The sequence below is a fragment of the Coregonus lavaretus genome (genome assembly GCF_964263955.1).
Source record: "Coregonus lavaretus genome assembly, chromosome: 4".
Lineage (NCBI taxonomy): Eukaryota > Metazoa > Chordata > Actinopteri > Salmoniformes > Salmonidae > Coregonus > Coregonus lavaretus.
The window spans coordinates 51,373,505-51,399,883 of NC_139991.1; the positions used below are offsets into that span (position 1 = coordinate 51,373,505).

The following is a 26,379-nucleotide window of genomic DNA, read 5'->3' on the forward strand; positions in this document are numbered from 1 at the left end:
CTCTGCCACTCTGCTCACTCTCTCCCTACTCTGCCTAACGAGCTCCACCTGGCTCCGCCCTGCTCTGCTCTTGTTACCTGGCCAGCTGCACTGCATTTCCCACTCACCATCCTCACCTTGCCTCACTCTGTTCTAATTACTCTGCCAGCTGAACTGCATTTCCCCACTAACCTCTCCCAGTATATCAAGCCCTGTTTTTCAGCCAAGCCCTGTCAGATCGTCTTCAAACCCGGACCAGTAACCTGCCTGTCTGCGCTCTGACTCCTGTTTGTGATACCGATCCTTTCTTGACTGCCTCCTTGTTCTACTGCCCCGTCTATCCCGACCTGCCTTCTGGACCTCGACTACTCTCCGATCTTCAGCCCCTCCGGTAACTCGATTCTGCCTTCTGTCTCTCACCACGATATTTGCCCAGCCCTGATCTGTACTTCTGCCTGCCATTCATATTGCTGTTGTGTGTGTGTTCCCCCAGGTCTTCGACCACCAGATGAGCGTGCCCAGACGCTTCACCACCCTCAGCCCGATACGCCGCTCCATCACTGGGGAACACACACACTAAGCATTTGGACTGGACACCCCCGGACATTTGGTGACCCCCGGAGCACAGGTACCCACAGGACCCTGAAAAACCCCAGAGCCCCAAGCACCCCTGGAACCCCTGACACCCCTGGCACTCCTCTTCCCGCCTGAAACCTTCAATAAAGAACTCTGAATTTGAACTTGCGCTCTTGGGTCCTCTTCTGTCCGTGACAGAACGATCTGACCATCATGGACCCAGCGCACTCCCTGACCACGATGGAAGAAGAGCCAGAGATGACTGCCCTACAGCGGCTGGAACGCTCTGAGGGAGACATAAATCGGATGGCTGGCGACATCGCTTCCCTTCTCCAGCTATTCAACCAGCAGCAACAACAGTTCCAACAGCAGCAACAACAGTTCCAACTGCAGCAACAACAGCTAGCCCAAGCCCTGCAACTACTCTCAAACCCGGCTACTCCACCTGCACCCCCCCCTGGTCCTTCTGTTCCTGTACCACCGACACTCCTTCATCCCTCCGCTGGAGGTCCCAATGCTGCAGGCCCGGCAGTGCTGCCACCAGATCCCCACGCTCCTGAACCAAAGATTGGGAACCCGGAACGTTTTGATGGCAACCAGAAGCAAGTAAGACCATTCTTGAGCAGCTGCCGAATCCAGTTTGCACTACAGCCCAGGACTTTCTCAACAGAGGGAGCCAAGGTGGGGTATGTCATCACACATCTCACCGGTCGAGCTCGGTTGTGGGGAACGGCGGAATTCGACCGGCAAACCCCAGCCTGTGCCTCCTTCAGTGCCTTTGAGGAGGAGATGTTAAAGGTCTTTGACCTAGGCTCGCCAACAGCCGAAGCGTCACAAGCTCTGCTCACCATCCGTCAGGGCAATCGGACAGTGGCAGACTTCTCCATTGACTTTCGTACCCTGGCCAGTCAAAGCTCGTTTAACCCAGAGGCACTGGTGCAAGCCTTCCTCCATAGCCTGGCGGACTATATCAAAGACGAGCTTGTTTCCCATGACCCGCCCTCAACGCTTGATGCCGCCATTGACCTTGCCGTCCGCATTGACCGCCGTATACAGACCCGGAGGAGGGAGAAGGGCCGTCTCAGTCAACCTGCCATCCGCACTCGGGTCGATACCGCTTCTGTCCAGCCCCTGCCTGTCAAGTCCCATAGCCAACTCAATCAGCCTGAGCCCATGGAGATTGGCCGTGCCTCTCTGACTCCCGAGGAGCGTCGGCGCCGTCTAAGCTCCAACCTTTGCCTCTACTGTGGTGGCGAAAATCACCGTGTCGCCACTTGTCCGGCAAAAGCCGCAGCTCACCAGGTGTAGGGGAGATCCGGGTGAGCTCAACAAGCCTTCAGTCTCCCTCCATCCGAAAGACCCTGCTTCATCTCCGCCTTCAGCTTTCTGACAAGACTCATACATTGGCCGCCCTTGTGGATTCCGGAGCCGAAGCAAACATCATGGACCCTGAGCTTGCACAGCAACTGGGCGTGAACCATCATCAACTGACACAACCCATTCCTGCACGAGCCCTGGATGGGCATCATCTTGGCACTGTCACTCATATCTCCGCCCCTGTGACAATCCTGCTGTCAGGAAACCACCAGGAGTCCATCCAGTTTCACCTCCTACACTCACCTGGCCAACCACTCATTCTTGGATACCCGTGGCTCCGTCAGCACAACCCCCACATCGACTGGGAGACAGGAACAGTCCGTGAGTGGGGAAGGAGTTGTCACCAGACCTGTTTAAGGGGGGCCACCCTGCCCGTTCACCGGGAAAGATCTAGCGCTACCCCCGACATATCCAATGTTCCGGCCTGTTACCACAGCCTGAAAGAGGTGTTCAACAAATCCAAGGCGACATCTCTACCCCCACACAGACCCTATGACTGCGCGATTGATCTCCTGCCTGGCACAGCACCTCCCAAGGGTCGTCTGTATTCACTGTCAGCCCCGGAAAGAAAGGCCATGGAGGACTACATTAATGACTCTCTTGCCGCCGGGATAATTAGACCGTCATCTTCCCCCGCAGGAGCGGGATTCTTCTTTGTCGGCAAGAAGGACGGTTCTCTTCGTCCATGCATAGATTACCGGGGTCTGAACGACATCACGGTTAAGAATCGCTACCCACTGCCCTTACTTTCGTCTGCCTTCGAACTGCTGCAGGGAGCCACTGTATTCACAAAGCTGGACCTTCGCAATGCCTACCATCTGGTGCGGATGAGGGAGGGAGACGAATGGAAGACAGCGTTCAACACACCAACCGGCCACTATGAATATCTCGTCATGCCCTTCGGCCTCACCAATGCCCCAGCAGTTTTTCAAGCCCTAGTGAATGATATCCTCAGGGACATGCTAAATACGTTCGTATTTGTGTACCTTGACGATATTTTAATATTCTCAAAGACTCTGTCAGAACACACGCACCACGTCCAGTTGGTCCTGCGCCGCCTGCTGGAGAACTCTCTTTTCGTGAAGGCAGAGAAGTGCGAGTTCCATGCCAAAACCGTTTCATTCCTGGGGTATGTGGTGACCGAGGGCAGCATTCAGATGGATCTCACGAAGGTGTCGGCTGTCACTTCCTGGCCAGTTCCTGAGTCTCGGAAAGAGTTGCAACAGTTCCTGGGCTTTGCCAACTTTTATAGGAGATTCATCAGAAACTATAGCACAGTGGCTGCACCCCTCACGGCGCTAACCAGCACTAAACAACCGTACCAATGGACATCAGCTGCTGATAAGGCCTTCAATATCCTCAAGACATGTTTCACTTCTGCTCCCATCCTCCAGATGCCAGATGCAGCAAGGCAGTTTGTGGTGGAGGTAGATGCTTCGGACGTGGGAGTGGGTGCAGTGCTTTCTCAAAGAGCAGCTGAGGATGGCAAGATGCACCCCTGTGCCTTCTACTCCCGTCGGCTACCCCTGCCGAATGCAACTACGACATTGGGAACCGCGAGCTGTTGGCTGTCAAGCTCGCCCTTGAAGAATGGCGGCACTGGTTAGAGGGGTCAAAGGAACCATTCGTAGTGTGGACAGACCACAAGAACCTGGAGTATATCCAAACAGCCAGGAGGCTGAACTCCCGTCAACAGCGGTGGTCTCTGTTCTTTACGCGCTTCAATTTCACGCTCTCCTACCGCCCGGGATCTCGCAACATCAAACCTGATGCTCTTTCCCGGATGTTTCAGAAGGACGAGACCACCGCCATGACAGCCCCCATTCTTCCCAGCCACTTGGTCGTAGCGGCCCTCACCTGGGAGATCGAGAAGCAGGTCATGGAGGCTCTTCGGGACCAGCCAGGTCCAAGCACCAGCGCCCCCAACCGTCTGTTTGTTCCAGCAAATCTCAGGTCACCTGTGATTCAGTGGGGGCACGAATCCCGTCTGGCCTGTCATCCCGGCATCACTCGCACCCTTCATCTGGTCCGCCAGCGGTTCTGGTGGCGGCGGATGAGACGGGATGTCCGAGAATTCATCCGAGCTTGTCCCACTTGTAACCGAAACAAGACCCCCAACCAGCCTCCTGCTGGGTTGCTGCAACCCCTACTCATACCCAAGAGGCCCTGGTCCCACGTTTCACTGGACTTTGTTACGGGCCTTCCGCCCTCTGACGGACACACAGTCATCCTTACCATTGTTGACCGCTTTAGTAAGATGACCCACTTCGTGCCCCTTCCCAAACTACCCTCTGCTAAAGAGACCTCCCAGGTGGTCCTGGAACATGTGTTTCGTATCCATGGCCTACCCCAGGATATAGTGTCAGACCGGGGCCCGCAATTCTCAGCAACCTTTTGGAAGGAGTTCTGTCATCTCCTTGGGGCCACCGCCAGCCTATCGTCTGGATTCCACCCGCAGTCAAACGGCCAGACTGAACGCATGAACCAGGAGCTGGAGAAGGCACTGAGGTGTGTGGCTTCCCAAAATCCCCGGGCCTGGGCTCAACACCTGCTCTGGGTGGAATATGCCCATAATTCACTCACCAGTTCCTCCACCGGGCTCTCCCCCTTTCAGTGTGTCTACGGGTATCAACCTCCACTGTTTGCCAGCCAGGAGGCGGATGCCACCTGTCCGTCTGCTCTTGCGTATGCCCGCCGCTGCCGCCGCACTTGGGCCCAGGCTCGCACTGTGCTCCTGAAGTCTGGAACCAGCTACGCCGTCGGTGCCAACCGACGGAGGACCCCAGCACCTACTTACCGGGTTGGTCAGAAGGTCTGGCTGTCTGCCCGGGATCTGCCGCTGCGGGTTGAATCACGAAAGCTGGCCCCTCGCTTCATTGGTCCTTTTCCTGTGCAGAAAGTCATCAGTCCAACGGCGGTCCGACTTCAGTTGCCCGCTTCCATGCGGGTCCACCCCACCTTCCACGTCTCCAAGGTCAAGCCGGTCCATGAAAGTCCCCTGGTCCCTGCAGCTCCGGCGCCACCTCCTCCGCGCCTCGTAGATGGCGGTCCTGTCTTCACCGTCCGGCGGCTGCTCCGCTCTAGGCGAAGGGGTAGGGGTCTCCAGTACCTCGTTGACTGGGAGGGATATGGTCCAGAGGAGAGGACCTGGATCCCGGCCAGGAGGATAGTGGACCGGACCCTTATCACTGACTTCCACCGACTACATCCTGATCAGCCTGCAATCCGTAGGGGCCGTCCAAGAGGGGTTCCTAGCCGTCCTGCCCGCCCTGCTTCCTGTCCTGTGCCTGACCCTGCTCCTGTCTCAGTGCCTGTCCTGTCTCCCGACCGTGACCCTCCAGCTCCTTCTGAGGATGAGGAGATTCACTCGGACCGCTCGGAGGAGTTCTGACCCGCCGCCTGCTCCCCTCCACCCTCCCGGCATGATGTTGTTCTTGGGACTTCTGGGGCCGTCCCTTGGAGGGGGGGTCCTGTCATGAGCACTCTCTCTCCCTGGTAGCAACATTAATTGCATTCAATTCTCTGCCACTCTGCTCACTCTCTCCCTACTCTGCCTAACGAGCTCCACCTGGCTCCGCCCTGCTCTGCTCTTGTTACCTGGCCAGCTGCACTGCATTTCCCACTCACCATCCTCACCTTGCCTCACTCTGTTCTAATTACTCTGCCAGCTGAACTGCATTTCCCCACTAACCTCTCCCAGTATATCAAGCCCTGTTTTTCAGCCAAGCCCTGTCAGATCGTCTTCAAACCCGGACCAGTAACCTGCCTGTCTGCGCTCTGACTCCTGTTTGTGATACCGATCCTTTCTTGACTGCCTCCTTGTTCTACTGCCCCGTCTATCCCGACCTGCCTTCTGGACCTCGACTACTCTCCGATCTTCAGCCCCTCCGGTAACTCGATTCTGCCTTCTGTCTCTCACCACGATATTTGCCCAGCCCTGATCTGTACTTCTGCCTGCCATTCATATTGCTGTTGTGTGTGTGTTCCCCCAGGTCTCCGACCACCAGATGAGCGTGCCCAGACGCTTCACCACCCTCAGCCCGATACGCCGCTCCATCACTGGGGAACACACACACTAAGCATTTGGACTGGACACCCCCGGACATTTGGTGACCCCCGGAGCACAGGTACCCACAGGACCCTGAAAAACCCCAGAGCCCCAAGCACCCCTGGAACCCCTGACACCCCTGGCACTCCTCTTCCCGCCTGAAACCTTCAATAAAGAACTCTGAATTTGAACTTGCGCTCTTGGGTCCTCTTCTGTCCGTGACATCATAAGCACATTTAAACCTCATTCTGACGGCTCTTCTCAGAAGACCCGTTATCACAGTCACCCAGATAGCCTTCTCTTTCCCCCTCATGTCAGTGTGACTGCCTATCTCCAGAGCCACAATGTCTTCCACTTTTCCTGCCCGTCAAGCGGCAACCCCTTGGAGGAATGCATATACTTAGCTAGCATTCTCCTCGCTCTAAATGCGTCCCTCCTCGAGTCTCACAGTATATTTACCCCAGCACACTGAAGGGTATTTGGATCATGCGTTACCCATTAGATCTATCTCTATCTGGGTTGGCATTCACGCCACGTAATGCGCCACACAAGCATTCATTCAGTTGTATTTATAGCCTAGCATCATGCGCTAACCTCGCAGAATAATGTAGCAGGGTGTGAAGAGAAAATATGTCACATCCCTACTAAACCCACTCAGTACATTTTTACTGCATTAGCTTTATCTAACAATTAGCCGAATGGGGTGAGGCAGGGAACATGGACCTGTGTTCACAAGACACATAACTCTTTGGAATGGAGTGTCTAGACCAATCAGGAATGGGTCATTGTCACTGTGGGCGAGGACAAAATTGTTCTCTATTACCTATGTCAGGGGTAGGCAACCCTGGTTCTGGAGTGCCACAGGCACTTCATGTTTTTGATTGAACTGATCTGGAAGACCAGGTGTGTTGAATTTAGGCAATCACTGAACTGATCAATTAGCTCAGTTGGTCTGGTGTGGTGTCTAGTTAGAACAAAATCCTGCAGTACCTGCAGCACTCCAGGAACACGGTTGCCTACCCCTGCCATATGTCATGCACTACTTTTGGCCAGAACTTCTTAGGTTGGGATTCAAACCAACGCAGATAAACAACTTCGCACTGCGATTGACTTTTAGAATGTTTGCGCTGTATCAGAGGTGTAACCATGATGACAGCCATAAAAACACAAAGCCAACTTCGTCATTAATGTTTCTTCTACCTTGATGTATGCTCCATCCTCGTCATTACACTTGCCTTTCTCCCCAAAAGCTGAATTCCCCCCAACAACCCTCTTCACTTCAATCAGCTCCAATCCCAGCAGGCCTTGCCAAGTGGCCGGTGGAACAGAAAAAGTTAGAGAGAGAGAAATGCTAATACGGGAGATTATTACTCAAGACAGACAACACTATGTAACTATGCTAGTGCCTTAGTTTACTTTATGACGAAGTAAGACACAAGTTATGTATCATGAATATCTATCCTTGCCACCTTAATGCCTCTTCGCACACACACACACACACACACACACACACACACACACACACACACTTACAGTCATACCCTCCTGTTCATCCTCTTCCCAAAACCTCCCTGCTGATGATGTTGGAGATAAACAAAGAATGGCTCATCATCACGTTTGGATAAAAGGATGTTGAGTTTGACTGGCCTGCACATTCTAAACCCATTAGTAATGGTCATAAAAGGGAAGAAGAGATGGGAAACTTACCGGAGAAGATCATGTACAAACCTCACAAAACCCATTGAGAAATTCCCCCGCTAATGTCAATAAAACATGTAGTTCAATTACTATATATACTATATAAACTCCAGTCAAGACAAGACAGGATAAACCCACATGTGCTCCAGTCAGGCATTTTTGAATGGAGATTAGAGGGGGCCTTGGCGTGGGTTGAATGTCCTGTACACACGCACAGTTTACTCCTCTCCACAAATATTTACATGTTACCCATTTAGTGTTTTACTAGATGATTCCAGCTCCAGTGTCCCACATGAGACTGACCCCTGACGACCCTTTGTCCCCTCGGATTGTCCCAGCCAACCAGAACACAGCCACATGTTTGTCCAGCATCCTTGCTGTTTGGAGTGGTACACTCTTAGTAATACCCTGTGCCAAATGCTGTAACCGTAACTGTGTTCTCTGAGACCAAAGTAAACAGCAATACTGTAGACCACACAGTGTCTTTACATCTGTTTTGGAGCTAGCTAAGCTAATAGAATGAGACAATGTCAATGTCAACGTAACAGTCGTTCTGTGTCAGCCTTGAACTTCCTTACAACAACAACAACACTACTCTATGCACCCTGCACAATTCTTTATCTACATCTCGATTCGGTTGTCGTTCCCTAAAGATAGAGAGGTCCATATTTAGGACTGTGTTTGCCGTGCAGTGATTTGTCTTGTTAACTGGCTGTTGGGACTGTTGTTATGCACTGTAAGGGTCAGAATAACAGGCCTTATAATAGCAAGGCTGTGCCCTTCACACACTATGCCCTCTAGCTACTAACTGAGGAACTACGTTAGAAACAAACACTGCCACAGTATGACCCAATCCCCAGATGTGGTCAGAAAGTAGTTCAAGTGATTTGATAAAACTTGCAGAGGGAGAAGTGTCTGCTGAAGTAACTTTTCTTCCAGGACTCAAAAAGACATTGTGCAATGCGTAATGACCCTGGACTACTTAGAGTAGTGTGTACTAACAGCAGGTAGTGACAGACCACACAGACCTGACAGAGAGGACAGAGTTATAATCTCCCTGGAAAGCTCCCTGGCTTTGACGCTGCAATTCACCTTTTTACTTTCTCAAGGCCAGGACTTTCAATGAAATTATCTTCTATTTGAATTGCTTTTCAGCAAAGCAAAACATGAAGTCTTCATCCATGAACCAAAAGTCATGACCTGTACACAGTTGAAGTCGGAAGTTTACATACACCTTAGCCAAATACATTTAAACTCAGTTTTTTACAATTCCTGACATTTAATCCTAGTAAAAAGTCCCTGTCTTAGATCAGTTAGGATCACCACTTTATTTTAAGAATGTGAAATGTCAAAATAATTGTAGAGAGAATGATTTGTTTTAGCTTTTATTTCTTTCATCACATTCCCAGTGGGTCAGAAGTTTACATACACTCAATTAGTATCTGGTAGCATTGCCTTTAAATTGTTTAACTTGGATCAAACGTTTAGGGTACCCTTCCCACAATAATTGGGTGGATTTTGGCCCATTCCTCCTGACAGAGCTGGTGTAACTGAGTCAGGTTTTTAGGGCTCCTTGCTCGCACACACCTTTTCAGTTTTGCCCACAAATCTTCTATAGGATTGAGGTCAGGGCTTTGTGATGGCCACTCCAATACCTTGACTTTGTTGTCCTTAAGCCATTTTGCCACAACTTTGGAAGTATGCTTGGGGTCATTGTCCATTTGGAAGACCCATTTGCGACCAAGCTTTAACATCCTGACTGATGTCTTGCGATGTTGCTTCAATATATCCACATAATTTTCCTTCCTTTTGATGCCATCTATTTTGTAAAGTGCACCAGTCCCTGCTGCAGCAAAGCACCCCCACAGCATGATGCTGCCACCACGTGCTTCACGGTTGGGATGGTGTTCTTCGGTTTGCAAGCAACCGCCCTTTTCCTCCAAACGTAACCATGGTCATTATGGCCAAACTGTTCTATTTTTCTTTCATCAGACCAGAGGACATTTCTCCAAAAAGTACAATCTTTGTCCCCATGTGCAGTTGCAAACCGTAGTCTGGCTTTTTTATGGAGGTTTTGGAGCAGTGACTTCTTCCTTGCTGAGCGGCCTTTCAGGTTATGTCGATATAGGACTCGTTTTACTGTGGATTTTGATACTTTTGTACATGTTTCCTCCAGCATCTTCACAAGGTCCTTTGCTGTTGTTCTGGGATTGATTTGCACTTTTCGCACCAAAGTACGTTCATCTCTAGGAGACAGAATGTGTCTCCTTCCTGAGCGGTATGACGGCTGCGTGGTCCCATGGTGTTTATACTTGCGTACTATTGTTTGTACAGATTAACGTGGCACCTTCAGGCGTTTGGAAATTGCTCCCAAGGATGAACCAGACTTGTGGAGGTCTACAAATATGTTTCTGAGGTCTTGGCTGATTTCTTTAAATTTTCCGATGATGTCAAGCAAAGAGGCACTGAGTTTGAAGGTAGTGCTTGAAGTACATCCACAGGTACACCTCCAATTGACTCAAATGAGTCAATTAGCCTATCAGAAGCTTCTAAAGCCATGACATCATTTTCTGGAATTTTCCAAGCTGTTTAAAGGCACAGTCAACATAGTGTATGTAAACTTCTGACCCACTAGAATTGTGATGCATTGAATTATAAGTGAAATAATCTGTCTGTAAACAATTGTTGGAAAAATTACTTGTGTCATGCACAAAGTATATGTCCTAACCGACTTGCCAAAACTATAGTTTGTTAACAAGAAATTTGTGGAGCGGTTGAAAAACGAGTTTTAATGACTCCAACCTAAGTGTATGTAAACTTCCGACTTCAACTGTATGATGTCAAGGCACTTTCAGGTCATGTCTTTCGGTTCATGGATGAAGACTTCATAGGATTTAATGTTAGTGATCAACTCCTTCTCTTTTCTGTTAGCTCCATCCGGTTCCTATTGGACAGAACAGCGAACAGCTTAACAATGATACAAATGACATTATAGAACAGCAGCAAATGTTCTGCACGTAGATGAAGTGTTCCGTTCTGTATTGTACTGTGACTCTGGCTCGCAACATTCCTCCCTCGCTCCCTCTATCCCTCTATCCCTCTCTCCCTCCTTTAGACCCATCTATATCCTTTGTCTGGACTGAGGAAGAGAGAAATACAGTACATGGTCTGGTCGTTGTGGTCCTCACATACCATGACTTACCAACTGAAGACAGTCCTGTCCTACCATACCATGATTATAATACTACTGCTTCTCACAAACCCCAGAAGGATTATTGCCTCCTTAATCGATTCTGCACCAAGGCAGTTTACATAATGGTGGAGTCCATGGAAAATCCATGGAGGATAGAGGGAGGATGGATGGGTTCAGCATACCACCAGACTCATCTTTCATCTCTCTCTCAGTGTGAGGTGTTTGTCCCCCGCTGTGTCTAAAGAACACTCACACATCAGCACACACACACACACACACACACACACACACACACACACACACACACACACACACACACACACACACACACACACACACACACACACACACACACACACACACACACACACACGTCGACAGCTATGTAACCACTCACATAACATGTTTTATTTAATCCTGATGGGCAGGTGTGTGTGTGTGTGTGTGTGTGTGTGTGTGTGTGTGTGTGTGTGTGTGTGCGCCTGTGTGTGTGTGTGTGTGTGTGTGTGTGTGTGTGTGTGTGTGTGTGTGTGTGTGTGTGTGTGTGTGTGTGTGCGTGTGTACATACCAGCATGTTTGTATGTATTTATGTGTCCGTGAGGATGTAATCTCTCTCAGTAAACACAATAAAATTCTGTTTTCCCCAGCCTGTTAAGATTTCATGTGTTTATGCAGCGATTTCAAAAAGAGATCCAAGACCCATCAACTTAATGGCTTGACCTTGTAAACTCAGGTTACCTCGGCACCTGTGTCACCTGGAATGCTCTCTATGCACTTTTCTAAACACTAATTCCAAGTGTAACCCAATGACATTAACCTGCAGCTCTGAGTCAGACAGGTTTATGAGTGTGATGTATATGTGTGGAGGGCTAGGCTCATGCAGGGCTGGGTGCTGTGTGTAATAGGGGAAGTAGACAAGGAGTTCAGGCACAGGTGTGACCACGGAAAAATAAGTCATTGTGATTTAATCATCACATTAAGATTGGCTCCAGCACACTCTTGGTAGGTGCCACTCTCTCTAACACTCTCTCTCTCTCTATCTCTCTCTCTCTCTAATTGTGGAAAAGAAACATTCTTTACCATTGACCTCAAGTGTAAAAGAGCCACCTTCGTTGTCGATATTTTGTTACACAGAAATAACAAAAGGCTACTGTGTTCTTCAATGTACATGTAACCAGGTAAAAAATCCCAACCTACGGTTTGCAATACTCCCACGTAGGGAAATAGAGCCTGCAGGAAGAGCCTCGTTGCTTCAGGCTACTCAGCATGGGAGAGTGGGAAATGTGGGGACCGTGTTTCCAAGAAGGCTACACGTAGCTATGTGTGTGGAAAACATTTCGTCACAGGTAAGACATTTAACTTGTTTAGCATGGTCCGTTTGTAACGCCACTAGCTGTATATGTTTGTTTGTGCTGTTGGTCTTGGCTAGCTTAATGTTCCGCTAGCACTCACTCACTGATATGGCTGCTAGCACCGTCATGAAAAGGGGCATGAGGGAAGCCCTAGTATTACGTTTTGTCACGTTCGCTGAGTACAGGATTGGATCAAGGTGCAGCGTGGAATGCATACATGTTTATTCACTAAGTTAACACACGACAAAACAACAAAAGCAACATAACGTGAAGCTCACAATGGCTACACACAAACAAGCCAAACAAGAGTCAAGATCCCACAACATAGGTAGGCAAAATGGCTACCTAAGTATGATCCCCAATCAGAGACAACGATCGACAGCTGCCTCTGATTGGGAACCACACCCGGCCAACATAGAAATACAATAACATAGAATCTATACATAGAAATTCACACCCTGACCAAACCAACGAGAAACAACAGGCATTTAAAGGTCAGGGCATGACACGTTTTTAGTAGTGAGAAGAGGCAATGTTGAAAAGTAATCTTTAGACATGCTGTACTTCGCTTAAATTTTGTTTTGTAATTGACTAAAACAAGTAGACAAAAATAAAATTGCAACGTCCAAGTCTTGCTGTGAGCCAATGGAGTAACCTAGGAAACCACAGGTTGCATTCCCCACAGGTGGTCGGGGCCGCAACGTTCTATCTAATAGCGACTGGGTCTATCCTTCTCATCTACTGTGATGTTTGGTAACCCAGAGAGACAATCGCTAAGTGACGAGGTGTCTCTGACAGTCTGGAGAGCTTGCCATTGATCCATGGGGGAGCTGGGTATAAATAACCCACAATGCCTTTCTCCCACTGTCCAGTAGGAGGTGGCGCTGATGGACTCCCGGTCTAAATGTTTGGTGTTTTTTTTCTAAAACAATTATACGAAATAACAATCAATATCTTCTTAATCTAAGAAAAACTTATCCACATGAGTTGTGCAAAATATCTACAATGTGGAATTTGTGTTTCACAACTACATTAAGCCCTGCCCCTAAATAGTTAACTCCGCCTGATGCAAACCACTCACACATCTCTCCGAAGGTCAAGTACGTTTCTATCCATGCCTCTTGGCATCTTTATGCTGACTAACTATACACTACAGCACTTTAAAGGCTGCCATAATTTGTCTACATCGTATATACACAGAAACAAGAGTTGGGGCTATGTTGGATACTGCAGGGTATAAATCCCTATGGTGTAAACCAGGGGTGACAGCGCAATGGAACTAGGTCTTTGGTTGTAGCACAAGTTTTTAACTCAGATGGGCTATGTGGTAATACTGTAGGGTCCATTCATACCCTGTGTCCTACTGGATTCTATTTTGTGTAACAGACAATGGCGTGTCCAGAACATTTTGAATGGGGTGGCCAAGGTGGGGCACAGACCCAGTTTAGCGGGGCCATAACATTTTGAACCTTAATTGATGCATTACATGCTTCAGCTTAGATTTGGTACATTTCCCTGTTCAAATAAATCATATATAATTTCAAAAAGTTTTTGCATTCAAGGTCATCATTTTATATATGGCTATTAGCATACAGCAGTAAATTGACTTGAAAGTGCCATACAGACAGCAAATTATATCATATCAGGTGTCGAAAAGACTGTCATTTAACTGTAATAATGTATTACCTTTTAATGTGTCATGAACACAACCAGTCATGATGTTTTCATCTGATTGTCAAACAAATCACTTCAAAAAGTAGGTTAAGTAGGTTAACTGTGCACATTCATCTACTCCAAAATAAATCCAGCATCCGAACAGTGCACTGTGCACTCTCCATTTGAATGGAAAGGGACATCTATTACAAACACAATACGTGTAATGACATTCAGCCTACAAAGTGGCGTGTATTCATGGATGCCCTGCATGCCCGGTCGGTATTGGGCCATGATTTAGACAGCTGGCTAAACTAATTTACCAATCTAAAACTTGTTAGCTAACATGGCTAACTGTCAGTGACAGAAATAACAAGAGAAAAACTTCTGATCTCCAACCAAATGTCGAAACTGCACCTTGTGTATTCTTATTTTTCTATAATCCACATTTTCATGTCCTCAACAGCTCCAACCAAAGCACCAGATGTGAATCCTCAATCTAGCTATTGAACCAGCTTTACCCCAGGCATCTCCTCTCTTTGCAGCACATGATAGTTTAGATTCTGCATACACACAGATAGACAGACAGACAGACAGACACATGCACACACAATCACATGAACACACACACACACACAATCTAGAGCCCACCTAATTTAGAGATGCCATGTGATTTAGTGTGAGGGACTGACAGCCCTTTTAAATAATGGAAACCATGACGCCAATAGGTAGTAAAATTACCCCCAGAATCTGCCAAGACCAATAGGCTGAGCCCACTAGCTGCATTCCTCCCTCCATGCAGAGAACAAAACGCCATTTAAGGCTCCCTATCAGACAAGCAACTAGAGCTTCCACTAGAGCTATCTCTCTATCTTTTTCTCTCTCCGTCTCTCTCTCTCTCTCTCTATCTTTTTCTCTCTCGTCTCTCTCTCTCTCTCTCTATCTTTTTCTCTCTCCGTCTCTCTCTCTCTCTCTCCGTCTCTCTCTCTCTCTCTCTCTCTCTCTCTCTCTCTCTCTCTCTCTCTCTCTCTCTCTCTCTCTCTCTCTCTCTCTCTCTCTCTCTCTCTCTCTCTCTCTCTCTCTCTCTCTCTCTCTCTCTCTCTCTCTCTCTCTCTCTCTCTCTCGCTCTCTCTCTCGCTCTCTCTCTCAATTCAATTTCAATTTTAGGGGGCTTTATTGAAATGGGAAACATATGTTTACATTGCCAAAGCAAGTGAACTAGATGATGAACAAAAGTGAATTAAACAATAAAATTAACAGTAAACACTAAACTCGCAAAAGTTCAAGTGTCATATTATGTCTATATAAAGTGTTGTAATGATGTGCAAATAGTTAAAGTACAAAAAGGAAAATAAATAAACATAAATATAGGTTGTACAGTGCCTTGCAAAAGTATTCATCCCCTTGGCGTTTTTCCTATTTTGTTGCATTATAACCTGTAATTTAAATGGATTTATATTTGGATTTCATGTAATGGACATACACAAAATAGTCCAACTTGTTTAAAAAAATACTCTAAAATAAATAACGGAAAAGTGGTATGTGCATATGTATTCACCCCCTTTGCTATGAAGCCCCTAAATGAGATCTGGTGCAACCAATTACCTTCAGAAGTCACCTAATTAGTTAAATAAAGTCCACCTGTGTGCAATCTAAGTGTCACATGATCTCAGTATACATACACCTGTTCTGAAAGGCCCCCAGAGTCTGCAACACCACTAAGCAAGGGGCATCACCAAGCAAACGGCACCATGAAGACCAAGGAGCTTTCCAAACAGGTCAGGGACAAAGTTGTGGAGAAGTACAGATCAGGGTTGGGTTATAAAATAATATCTGAAACTTTGAACATCCCACGGAGCACCATTAAATCCATTATTTAAAAATGGAAAGAATATGGCACCACAACAAACCTGCCAAGAGAGGGCCACCCACCAAAACACACGGACCAGGCGCAAGGAGGGCATTAATCAGAGAGGCAACAAAGAGACCAAAGATAACCCTGAAGGAGCTGCAAAGCTCCACAGCGGAGATTGGAGTATCTGTCCATAGGACCACTTTAAGCCGTACACTCCACAGAGCTGGGCTTTACGGAAGAGTGGCCAGAAAAAAGCCATTGCTTAAAGAACAAAATAAGCAAACACGTTTGGTGTTCGCCAAAAGGCATGTGGGAAACTCCCCAAACATATGGAAGAAGGTACTCTGGTCAGATGAGACTACAATTGAGGTTTTTGGACATCAAGGAAAACGCTATGTCTGGCGCAAACCCAAAACCTCTCATCACCCCGAGAACACCATCCCCACAGTGAAGCATGGTGGTGGCAGCATCATGCTGTGGGGATGTTTTTCATCGGCAGGGACTGGGAAAGAATTGAAGGAATGATGGAGGGCGCTAAATACAGGGAAATTCTTGAGAGAAACCTATTTCAGTCTTCCAGAGATTTGAGACTGGGACGGAGGTTCACCTTCCAGCAGGACAATGACCCTAAGCATACTGCTAAAGCAACACTCGAGTGGTTTTAAGGGGAAACATTTAAATGTCTTGGAATGGCCTAGTCAAAGCTAAGACCTCAATCCAATTGAGAATCTGTGGTATGACTTAAAGATTGCTGTACACCAGCGGAACCCATCCAACTTGAAGGAGCTGGAGCAGTTTTGCCTTGAAGAATGGGACAAAATCCCAGTGGAGACTTGCAGCTGTAATTGCTGCAAAAGGTGGCTCTACAAAGTATTGACTTTGTGGGGGTGAATAGTTATGCACATTCAAGTTTTCAGTTTTTTTTGTCTTATTTCTTTTTTGTTTCACAAGCAAAAATATTTTGCATCTTCAAAGTGGTAGGCATGTCCTGTATATCAAATGATACAAACCCCCACAAAATCCATTTTAATTCCAGGTTGTAAAGCAACAAAATAGGAAAAATGCAGAGCGGGGTGAATACTTTCGCAAGCCACTGTATTTACGATGATGTTTTTTTTTCCCTGGTTGCCCTTTTCTTTTGGCAACAGGTCACAAACCTTGCTGCTGTGATTGCACACTATGGTATTTCACCCAATAGATATGGGAGTTTATCCAAATTGGATTTGTTTTCGAATTCTTTGTGGGTCTGTGTAATCTGAGGGACGTATGTGTCTTTAATATGGTCATACATTTGGCAGGAAGTTAGGAAGTGTAGCTCAGTTTACACCTCATTTTGTGGGCAGTGTGCATATAGCCTGTCTTCTCTTGAGAGCCAGGTCTGCCTACGGCGGACTTTCTCAATAGCAAGGCTATCCTCACTGAGTCTGTACACAGTCAAATATTTCCTTACTTTTTGGTCAGTCACAGTGGTCAGGTATTCTGCCACTGTGTACTCTCTGTTTGGGCCAAACAGCATTCTAGTTTACTCTGTTTTTTTGTTAATTATTTCCAATATGTCAATTAATTATCTTTTTGTTTTCACATGATTTGGTTGAGTCTAATTGTGTTGCTGTCCTGGGGCTCTATGGGGTCTGTTTGTGAACAGAGCCCCATGACCAGCTTGCTTAGGGGACTCTTCTCCAGGTTCATCTCTCTGTAGGTGATAGCTTTGTTATGAAATGGCTCCTTTTAGGTGGTTGTAGAATTTAACGGCTCTTTTCTGGATTTTGATAATTAGCGGGTATCGGCCTAATTCTGCTCTGGATGCATTATTTGGTGTTTTACGTTGTACACTGAGGATATTTTTGCAGAATTCTGCATGCAGAGTCTCAATTTGGTGTTTGTACCATTTTGTGAATTCTTGGTTGGTGAGCGGACCCCAGACCTTACAACCATGAAGGGCAATGGGTTCTATAACTGATTATTTATAGCCAGATCCTAATTGGTATGTCAAATTTTATGTTCCTTTTGACGGCATAGAAGGCCCTTCTTGCCTTGTCTCTCAGATCGTTCACAGCTTTGTGGAAGTTACCTGTGGCGCTGATGTTAAGGACGAGGTATGTATCGTTTTTTGTGTGCTCTAGGGCAATGGTGTCTAGATGGAATTTGTATTTGTGGTCCTGGCAACTGGACACCATTATTGAGATTTACTGTCAGGGCCCAGGTCTGACATATTCTGTGCATAATATCTAGGTGCTGCTGTAGGCCCTCCTTGGTTGGGGACAGAAGCACCAGATCATCAGCAAACAGTAGACATTTTACTTCAGATTCTAGTAGAGTGAGGCCGGGTGCTGCAGACTGTTCTAGTGCCCTCGCCAATTCGTTGAAGAGGGTGGGGCTTAAGCTGCTCCCTGTCTCACCCCACGGGCCTTGGGGAAAGAAATTTGTGTTTTTTGCCAATTTGTACCGCACACTTGTTGATTGTGTACAAAGATTTTAGAATGTCGTATGTTTTTCCCCAACACCACTTTCCATCAATTTGTATAGTAGACCCTCATGCCAGATTGAGTCAAAAGCTTTTTTGAAATCAACAAAGCATGAGAAGACCTTGCCTTTGTTTGGTTTGTTTGTTTGTCAATTAGGGTGTGCAGGGTGAATACGTGGTCTGTCGTACGGTAATTTGGTAAAAAAGCAAATTTGACATTTGCTCAGTACATTGTTTTCACTGAGGAAATGTACGATTTCTGTTAATGATGTTAATGATAATGCAGAGGATTTTCCCAAGGTTGCTGTTGACGCATATCCCACGGTAGTTATTGGGGTCAAATTTGTCTCCACTTTTGTGGATTGGGGCGATCAGTCCTTGGTTCCAAACATTGGGGAAGATACTGTATACTGTTTAGGTTTCTACTGGCAAGTTTACACCTACACTATTACAATGGAAAGTTTTGTCCAGGAAGTTGTCTAAAAGGGATTGAATTTGTTGTTGCCTAATAGTTTTTTTTAGGGTTCTACACTACTATAGCATATCTTAATATTACTCTCTCTCTCTCTCTCTCTCTCTCTCTCTCTCTCTCTCTCTCTCTCTCTCTCTCTCTCTCTCTCTCTCTCTCTCTCTCTCTCTCTCTCTCTCTCTCTCTCTCTCTCTCTCTCTCTCTCTCTCTCTCTCTCTCTCTCTCTCTCTCTCTCACACACACACACACACAGCTGGACTAAAGCTCTCTTTCTCCATGGCCTCAAGTTTCAAGTTCAAAAACGAGTCCTATATCGACATAACCTGCTAGGCCGCTCAGCAAGGAAGAAGCCACTGCTCCAAAACCGCCATGAAAAAGCCAGACTACGGTTTGCAACTGCACATGGGGACAAAGATCATACTTTTTTGAGAAATGCCCTCTGGTCTGATGAAACAAAAATAGAACTGTTTGGCCATAAAGACCATTGTTATATTTGGAGGAAAAAGGGGGTGCTTGCAAGCCGAAGAACACCATTCCAAACGTGAAGCACGGGGGTGGCAGCATTATGCTGTGGGGGTGCTTTGCTGCAGGAGGGACTGGGTCACTTAAGGCTTAAGGACAACAAAGTCAAGTTATTGGAGTGGCCATCACAAAGCCCTGACCTCAATCCTATAGAACATTTGTGGGCAAAACTGAAAAAGCGTGTGCGAGCAAGGAGGCCTACAAACCTGACTCAGTTACACCAGCTCTGTCAGGAGGAATGGGCCAAAATTCACCCAACTTATTGTGGGAAGCTTGTGGAATGCTACCCGAAACATTTGACCCAAGTTAAACAATTTAAAGGCAATGCTACCAAATACTAATTGAGTGTATGTAAACTTCTGACCCACTGGGAATGTGATGAAATAAATAAAAGCTGAAATAAATCATTCTCTCTACTATTATTCTGACATTTCACATTCTTAAAATAAAGTGGTGATCCTAACTGACCTAAAACAGGGAATTTGTACTAGGATTAAATGTCAGGAATTGTGAAAAAAAAGTATGCAATTTGGAGTTGGTCTAGGGTGGCTGGGATGGTGGAATTAATGTGTGCCATAACCAGCCTCTCAAAGCACTTCATGATTACAGAAGTGAGTGTTACAGGGTGGTAGTCATTGTGACATGAAGCCTTAGAGTTCTTGGGGACAGGAATGATTGTGGTCATCTTAAAACGTATGGGGATTACAGACTGGGACAAGGAGAGGTCGGAAATTACCAAGAATATGCCTGCCAGCTGTTCTGCGCATGCTCTGAGAACGCATCCTGGAATACGGTCGGGGGGTCACGGCCTTGGGGTGTTGACCTGATTAAAGACCGTTCTCACACCAGCCTCAGTGAGCGAGATCACCCAATCCTCTGGGTCATCGACAGCGCTCACACCCGGCTTGATGTTGTTGTTGTCAAAGCGTGCATAAAATGCATTGAGTTCATCTGGTTGAGGCATCGTGGGGCAGATCACGGTTGGGTCATCCTTTGTAATCCTTAATGGACTGTAGCCCCCTGATATTCCAATCAGTGCTAGGAAAGCAGTCCTGTATCAACCTCTGATTCTGGTGACCATTTCTCAATGGAGTGATTCGCGGGTACTTCCTGTTTCAGCTGCTGCTTGTAAACATGAAGCAAGAGTATGGAGTCATGATCTGAATTGCCAAATGGCGAATGAGGGAGGGCCTTGTATGCTTGCTTGTGGGTAGAATAGCAGTGGTCTAGGACTTTATCGCCCCTAGTCGCCGGCAACCAGAAAGGCAGCCTCTGGGTGTAGTTTTTCCTGCTTGTTTATAGCCTTGTACAATTTGTTAAGTCCCGTGTAGCTCAGTTGGTAGAGCATGGCACTTGCAACGCCAGGGTTGTGGGTTCGATTCCCACGGGGGACCAGTATGAAAAATGTATGCACTCACTAACTGTAACTTGCTCTGGATAAGAGCGTCTGCTAAATGACTAAAATGTTAAGCGCCAGCTTGTTATTTTTATTGTACTGAGGGGGAATGTATACAGCAGTCACGATAACAGCTGAAAACTCCCTCGGGAGGTAGAAGGGTCGGCATTTGACCATCAGGTATTCCAAGACGGGTGAACAGTGGGTCGACACTGTAATTAGCACACCAGTTGGAGTTGATGAAGAGGCAAACCCCTCCCCCCTTGATTTCCTGACTACACTGTCCAGTCCGCCTGGTGAATGGAGAATCCATCGAGTTGGATAGCCGTGGGGGCTATCTTGTCCGAGAGCCATGTTTCTGAAAAGCAAAGAATATTGCAGTTCCGAGAGTCCCGTTGGTAGCAAATCCGCGATCGGAGGTTATCCATCTTATTATCAAGTGGGTCTGACTGTGCATTAGCCAGTAGAATGGCCTCTGCTGTGTTCTCAGATGCTTAGTTACCACCTATTAACAGCTAACAGTCACACTATTGGCCAGCAGAGCTGTTTCGACCTAGGTTAATTCAGTACACCAACCATACCTCCTGCCTCTCTTAGCCCTTTCTCCTGCTCTCTCTCCCTCTCAAACACACACGCACACACACACACACACACACACACACACACACACACACACACACACACACACACACACACACACACACACACACACACACACACACACACATGGGCTGTCACATGGAGTAATACAGCTTGTTTATCATTGGTGAGTATGAGTTGAGGTGATTTACTCCTGCTCGATCTGCTTGTTTGGAAAAAGAGAACCAGACAGCGCTTGCCCTCTAGTGGATAACGTTGAATACTGCAAACTCAACTGTAAAGACATTCTAAGTTCTCACTTTCACCACTCGGTGGCGGCCAATCTCTGAAATGGAGACTGAAGTAGTCTTTCCCACTGAACATATCTTATGATGACAAACTAACCTATACATGGTATCACAGACCATACAAAAATAATATTTCTAATATTTACAGTGAATGCCTGATTTTTCCTGTATGATCAGTCTTAAATCGACACAAGCCTTTAAAACATGGCATAGTTTCTTGGTACTGGTGTGTGTATGACATAAACATGTGATTTAGTGTGTGTGTGTGTGTGTGTGTGTGTTTGTGTGCTCATCTGTGCATGGATGTGTGCAGTGGTGTAAAGTACTTAAGTAAAAATACTTTTAAAGTACTATATTTTTGATACTACCGTATTGGTCCGAATATAAGACGGCCTTTTTTCCCCTCGAAATAGGTCCAAAAAAGTCGGGTCGTCTTATATTCGGGGTCTAGTATTCAGAGCGCAGTTTCTCTTCTTCGGCGCTCCCTTTAAATGTCAATACACATTCGCGGGCACAGATGGCGCCAAAAATTCGTTCCGGACGGAGGGAAGAGGCGTCCTTAACAACCAGCCCGTTACCGGTGTTTAAAGATGGAAAGACAGGCTGACCATTTAGAGACAAGTGGCTCAAAAGTGGGCCAGGTCAATAAACAACAGCGGAGGAGCTATGATGCCAATTTCAAAATAATGGTTGTCAATAAGGCAGAGTCATCTAACAACTGCCAAGCTGCCAAGACATTCGGGGTCACTGAGTGTAATGTAAGAAGATGGCGAGCAGAAAAACAACGTCTAAAAGATGCTAACAGTCAGCGAAAATCCTTCCGTGGTCCTCAAAGTGGTCGTTTCATTGAGGTTGACCGGAGGGTTTTTGAATATGTCAGGGAAAAAAGAAGTGAGGGAATGCCCATTACCAGAGCTGTCATCCAGGTTAAGGCCCTGGAAATCGCCAGAGAGCTCAACATCACTGGATTTAAAGCCAGCCTCGGCTGGTGTCGTAGGATGATGCGGCGTAATGGACTGTCACTTAGACGGAGAACGAGTTTGGCCCAACGCCTGCCGTCAGACTTCGGAGAGAAGTCTACTGTGTGAATGGATCCTGCATGCATGGGATGCTATTCCCTCACAGAGCATCATCGATGGCTTTAAAAAATGTTGCATCTCAAATGCATTGGACGGCAGCGAGGACGACGTGCTTTGGGAGGAGCCGGTGGAAGCGGAGCAGCTGGGGAGCGATGACAGCGAGAGCGAACACAGCGGGGCAGAGGACGTGTGTGAGGGATAGAGAGACATCGGAGGAGAAGTTTGGCGAATTTTTGTTAAGTTTAGTTAAATGTGTGGCCTGTATTTTCTCTGTTATTTAAAAATGTTGCTTTATTATTGCTTGATATTAATTTTGAATCATACTGTACATAGTTTGCCTTTGTGTTTAATTCACTGTGTTTTTAATATTGTTATTTTAAAATAAAATGAAGTTCTTTGTTCGGCAAATCTAGTCTGCAAATCTGTTTTTCTAAATGTTTGTGTTGAAAAACGGGGGGTCGTCTTATAATCAGGGTCGTCTTATATTCGGACCAATACGGTACATTTTTTACTTCACTACATTCCTAAAGAAGATATTGTACTTTTTACCCCATACATTTTCGTTACATTTTGAATGCTTAGCAGGACAGGAAAATGGTCAAATTCATGCACTTATCAAGAGAACACTTGGTCATCCCTTTTGCCTCTGTTCTGGCGGACTCACTAAACACAAATGCATCTTTTGTAAATAATATTGGAGTGTTGGAGTGTGCCCCTGGCTATCCATAAAATTTAAAAACAAGAAAATGGTGCCTTCTGCTTTGCTCAATATAAGGAATCTTTATACTTTTACTTTTGATACTTAAGTATATTTTTAGACTTTTACTCAAGTAGTATTTTACTGGCTGACTTTCACTTTCACTTGAGTAACTTTCTATTATGGTATCTATACTTTTACTCAAGTATGACAATTGGGTACTTTTTCCACCACTGTATGTGTGTGTCTGTTTGTGTGTGCGCACACCGTGCGTGCGTGCATTTGTGTGTGTGTGTGTGTGTGTCTGACAGTATTAGCATGGTTCTGTACTGACCTTCCTTCCAGAGAAGAGCATGCAGAGCTGGTGCATGGAGCCTCCGTTCTTGGTCAGCTCCTTCTTCAGGGTCTTGGGCGAAGGCAGCGTCCAGCCCCCCTTGTGGGCGTGGGTCGGGTCCAGGCAGTTGATGGCGATATCTGAGGTGAAGCCGGTGGCGCGTGGGTCCTGCAGCAGACTGCCCTCGCTGTGCGTGCGGCGCCGCAGTGAGTTCTGGACACTCAGCCTGCCACCGTGCTTCTCGCAGGCAGAGCCCTCCACCATGCTACGGCGCTTACTGTCACTGCGCTCTAGGTAGGCATCATCGCTGTCATCTTCTTCTTCCTCCTCATCATCATCTTCATCTTCCTCATCATCCTCATCGTACTCTTCGTCGGTGTTGGGCGAGGAGAGGGCATCGGCGCTGAAGGAGCGATCTAGGCGGAGCTCGGGGATGACGAAGGAGGAGGAAGAGGAGGGGGGGGCGTTGGTGTCGGGGGGGTCTGATGGGGCTTCGTCATCCGTCACCGGGGGATTCACATCTCCTCCCTCCTCCTCCTCCTCCCTCTCTCTTTCCCCTCCCTTCTCTATCTCTACTTCCTCCTCACCCTTCCTCTCCTCCTCCCCTTGCTCCACCTCCTCCTCTCTTTCCCGCCAGATCTCGGGCTCAGTGCCCTCCATGCTCTTGCTGTCCTCTCCCTCGGTGGAGGGCGGTGGGGTGGGGGGCACCTTGTGCTCCTCTCCGTTGCCCAGCGCGGTGCAAACCTCCTCCAGGGGGGTGAGAAGCTCAGAGGGGTGCAGGCTGCCCAGGGTCAGGGGCTCTGAGGGGCTGGAGGGGTAGGGGTAGAGGTGGTCCTCTTCAGACCCAGGTGGCAGGGGTTGGCCTCGTCCTCCTCCCAGCTCACATGGAGGGGTGTCCACCTTGGGCTCCAGCATCTGGAAGGAGAGGGAGAGGAAGTTATAAACACTGTCACACAGCACATTTATTGCATATCAAGGGCTTGATGAAGTGGATTAGAACATTAATCACATTTATTAGTGCTGGGCTAAAGCAACAGTCAACCAGAGCCCTTCTGAAATGGTCCCAATCATAAAAAAACTATTAAGATGCATCACACATTGTTAAATCAATAGAGAAACAAACCTACAGTGAGGGAAAAAAGTATTTGATCCCCTGCTGATTTTGTATGTTTGCCCACTGACAAAGACATGATCAGTCTATAATTTTAATGGTAGGTTTATTTGAACAGTGAGAGACAGAATAACAACAAAAAAATCCAGAAAAATGCATGTAAAAAATGTTATAAATTGATTTGCATTTTAATGAGGGAAATAAGTATTTGACCCCTCTGCAAAACATGACTTAGTACTTGGTGGCAAAACCCTTGTTGGCAATCACAGAGGTCAGACGTTTCTTGTAGTTGGCCACCAGGTTTGCACACATCTCAGGAGGGATTTTGTCCCACTCCTCTTTGCAGTTCTTCTCCAAGTCATTAAGGTTTCGAGGCTGACGTTTGGTAACTCGAACCTTCAGCTCCCTCCACAGATTTTCTATGGGATTAAGGTCTGGAGACTGGCTAGGCCACTCCAGGACCTTAATGTGCTTCTTCTTGAGCCACTCCTTTGTTGCCTTGGCCGTGTGTTTTGGGTCATTGTCATGCTGGCATACCCATCCACGACCCATTTTCAATGCCCTGGCTGAGGGAAGGAGGTTCTCACCCAAGATTTGATGGTACATGGCCCCATCCATCGTCCCTTTGATGCGGTGAAGTTGTCCTGTCCCCTTAGCAGAAAAACACCCCCAAAGCATAATGTTTCCACCTCCATGTTTGACAGTGGGGATGGTGTTCTTGGGGTCATAGGCAGCACTCCTCCTCCTCCAAACACGGCGAGTTGAGTTGATGCCAAAGAGCTCGATTTTGGTCTCATCTGACCACAACACTTTCACCCAGTTCTCCTCTGAATCATTCATATGTTCATTGGCAAACTTCAGACGGGCCTGTATATGTGCTTTCTTGAGCAGGGGGACCTTGCGGGCGCTGCAGGATTTCAGTCCTTCACGGCGTAGTGTGTTACCAATTGTTTTCTTGGTGACTATGGTCCCAGCTGCCTTGAGATCATTGACAAGATCCTCCCGTGTAGTTATGGGCTGATTCCTCACCGTTCTCATGATCATTGCAACTCCACGAGGTGAGATCTTGCATGGAGCCCCAGGCAGAGGGAGATTGACAGTTCTTTTGTGTTTCTTCAATTTGCGAATAATCGCACCAACTGTTGTCACCTTCTCACCAAGCTGCTTGGCGATGGTCTTGTAGCCCATTCCAGCCTTGTGTAGGTCTATAATCTTGTCCCTGACATCCTTGGAGAGCTCTTTGGTCTTGGCCATGGTGGAGAGTTTGGAATCTGATTGATTGATTGCTTCTGTGGACAGGTGTCTTTTATACAGGTAACAAGCTGAGATTAGGAGCACTCCCTTTAAGAGTGTGCTCCTAATCTCAGCTCGTTACCTGTATAAAAGACATCTGGGAGCCAGAAATCTTTCTGATTGAGAGGGGGTCAAATACTTATTTCCCTCATTAAAATGCAAATCAATTTATAACATTTTTGACATGCGTTTTTCTGGATTTTGTTGTTGTTATTCTGTCTCTCACTGTTCAAATAAACCTACCATTAAAATTATAGACTGATCAAATCTTTGTCAGTGGGCAAACGTACAAAATCAGCAGGGGATCAAATACTTTTTTCCCTCACTGTATACCAAGACCAGGCCTGATCTCAATCTTTGCTCCTGACCTCTTATTGACAGCAATCCATTCCAATC

General features: G+C 46.9%; 1 protein-coding gene across 3 annotated transcripts in view; it reads right to left on the reverse strand.

Moving 5' to 3' along the window:
• rgs3a (regulator of G protein signaling 3a) overlaps nt 1-26,379 on the reverse strand; it is a gene marked incomplete at its 5' end in the record, with an annotated part of 320,527 nt that overhangs the window by 46,486 nt on the left and 247,662 nt on the right. For 2 of the 3 annotated variants that reach the window (XM_084159872.1, XM_084159873.1), the window contains one exon: nt 23,580-24,494. In XM_084159872.1, coding sequence (XP_084015998.1) covers nt 23,580-24,494 — 915 coding nt within the window. Of the gene's footprint in view, nt 1-7,687; nt 7,753-23,579; nt 24,495-26,379 lie in introns of those variants that run through there. The other variant, XM_084159875.1, reaches the window with a different exon arrangement.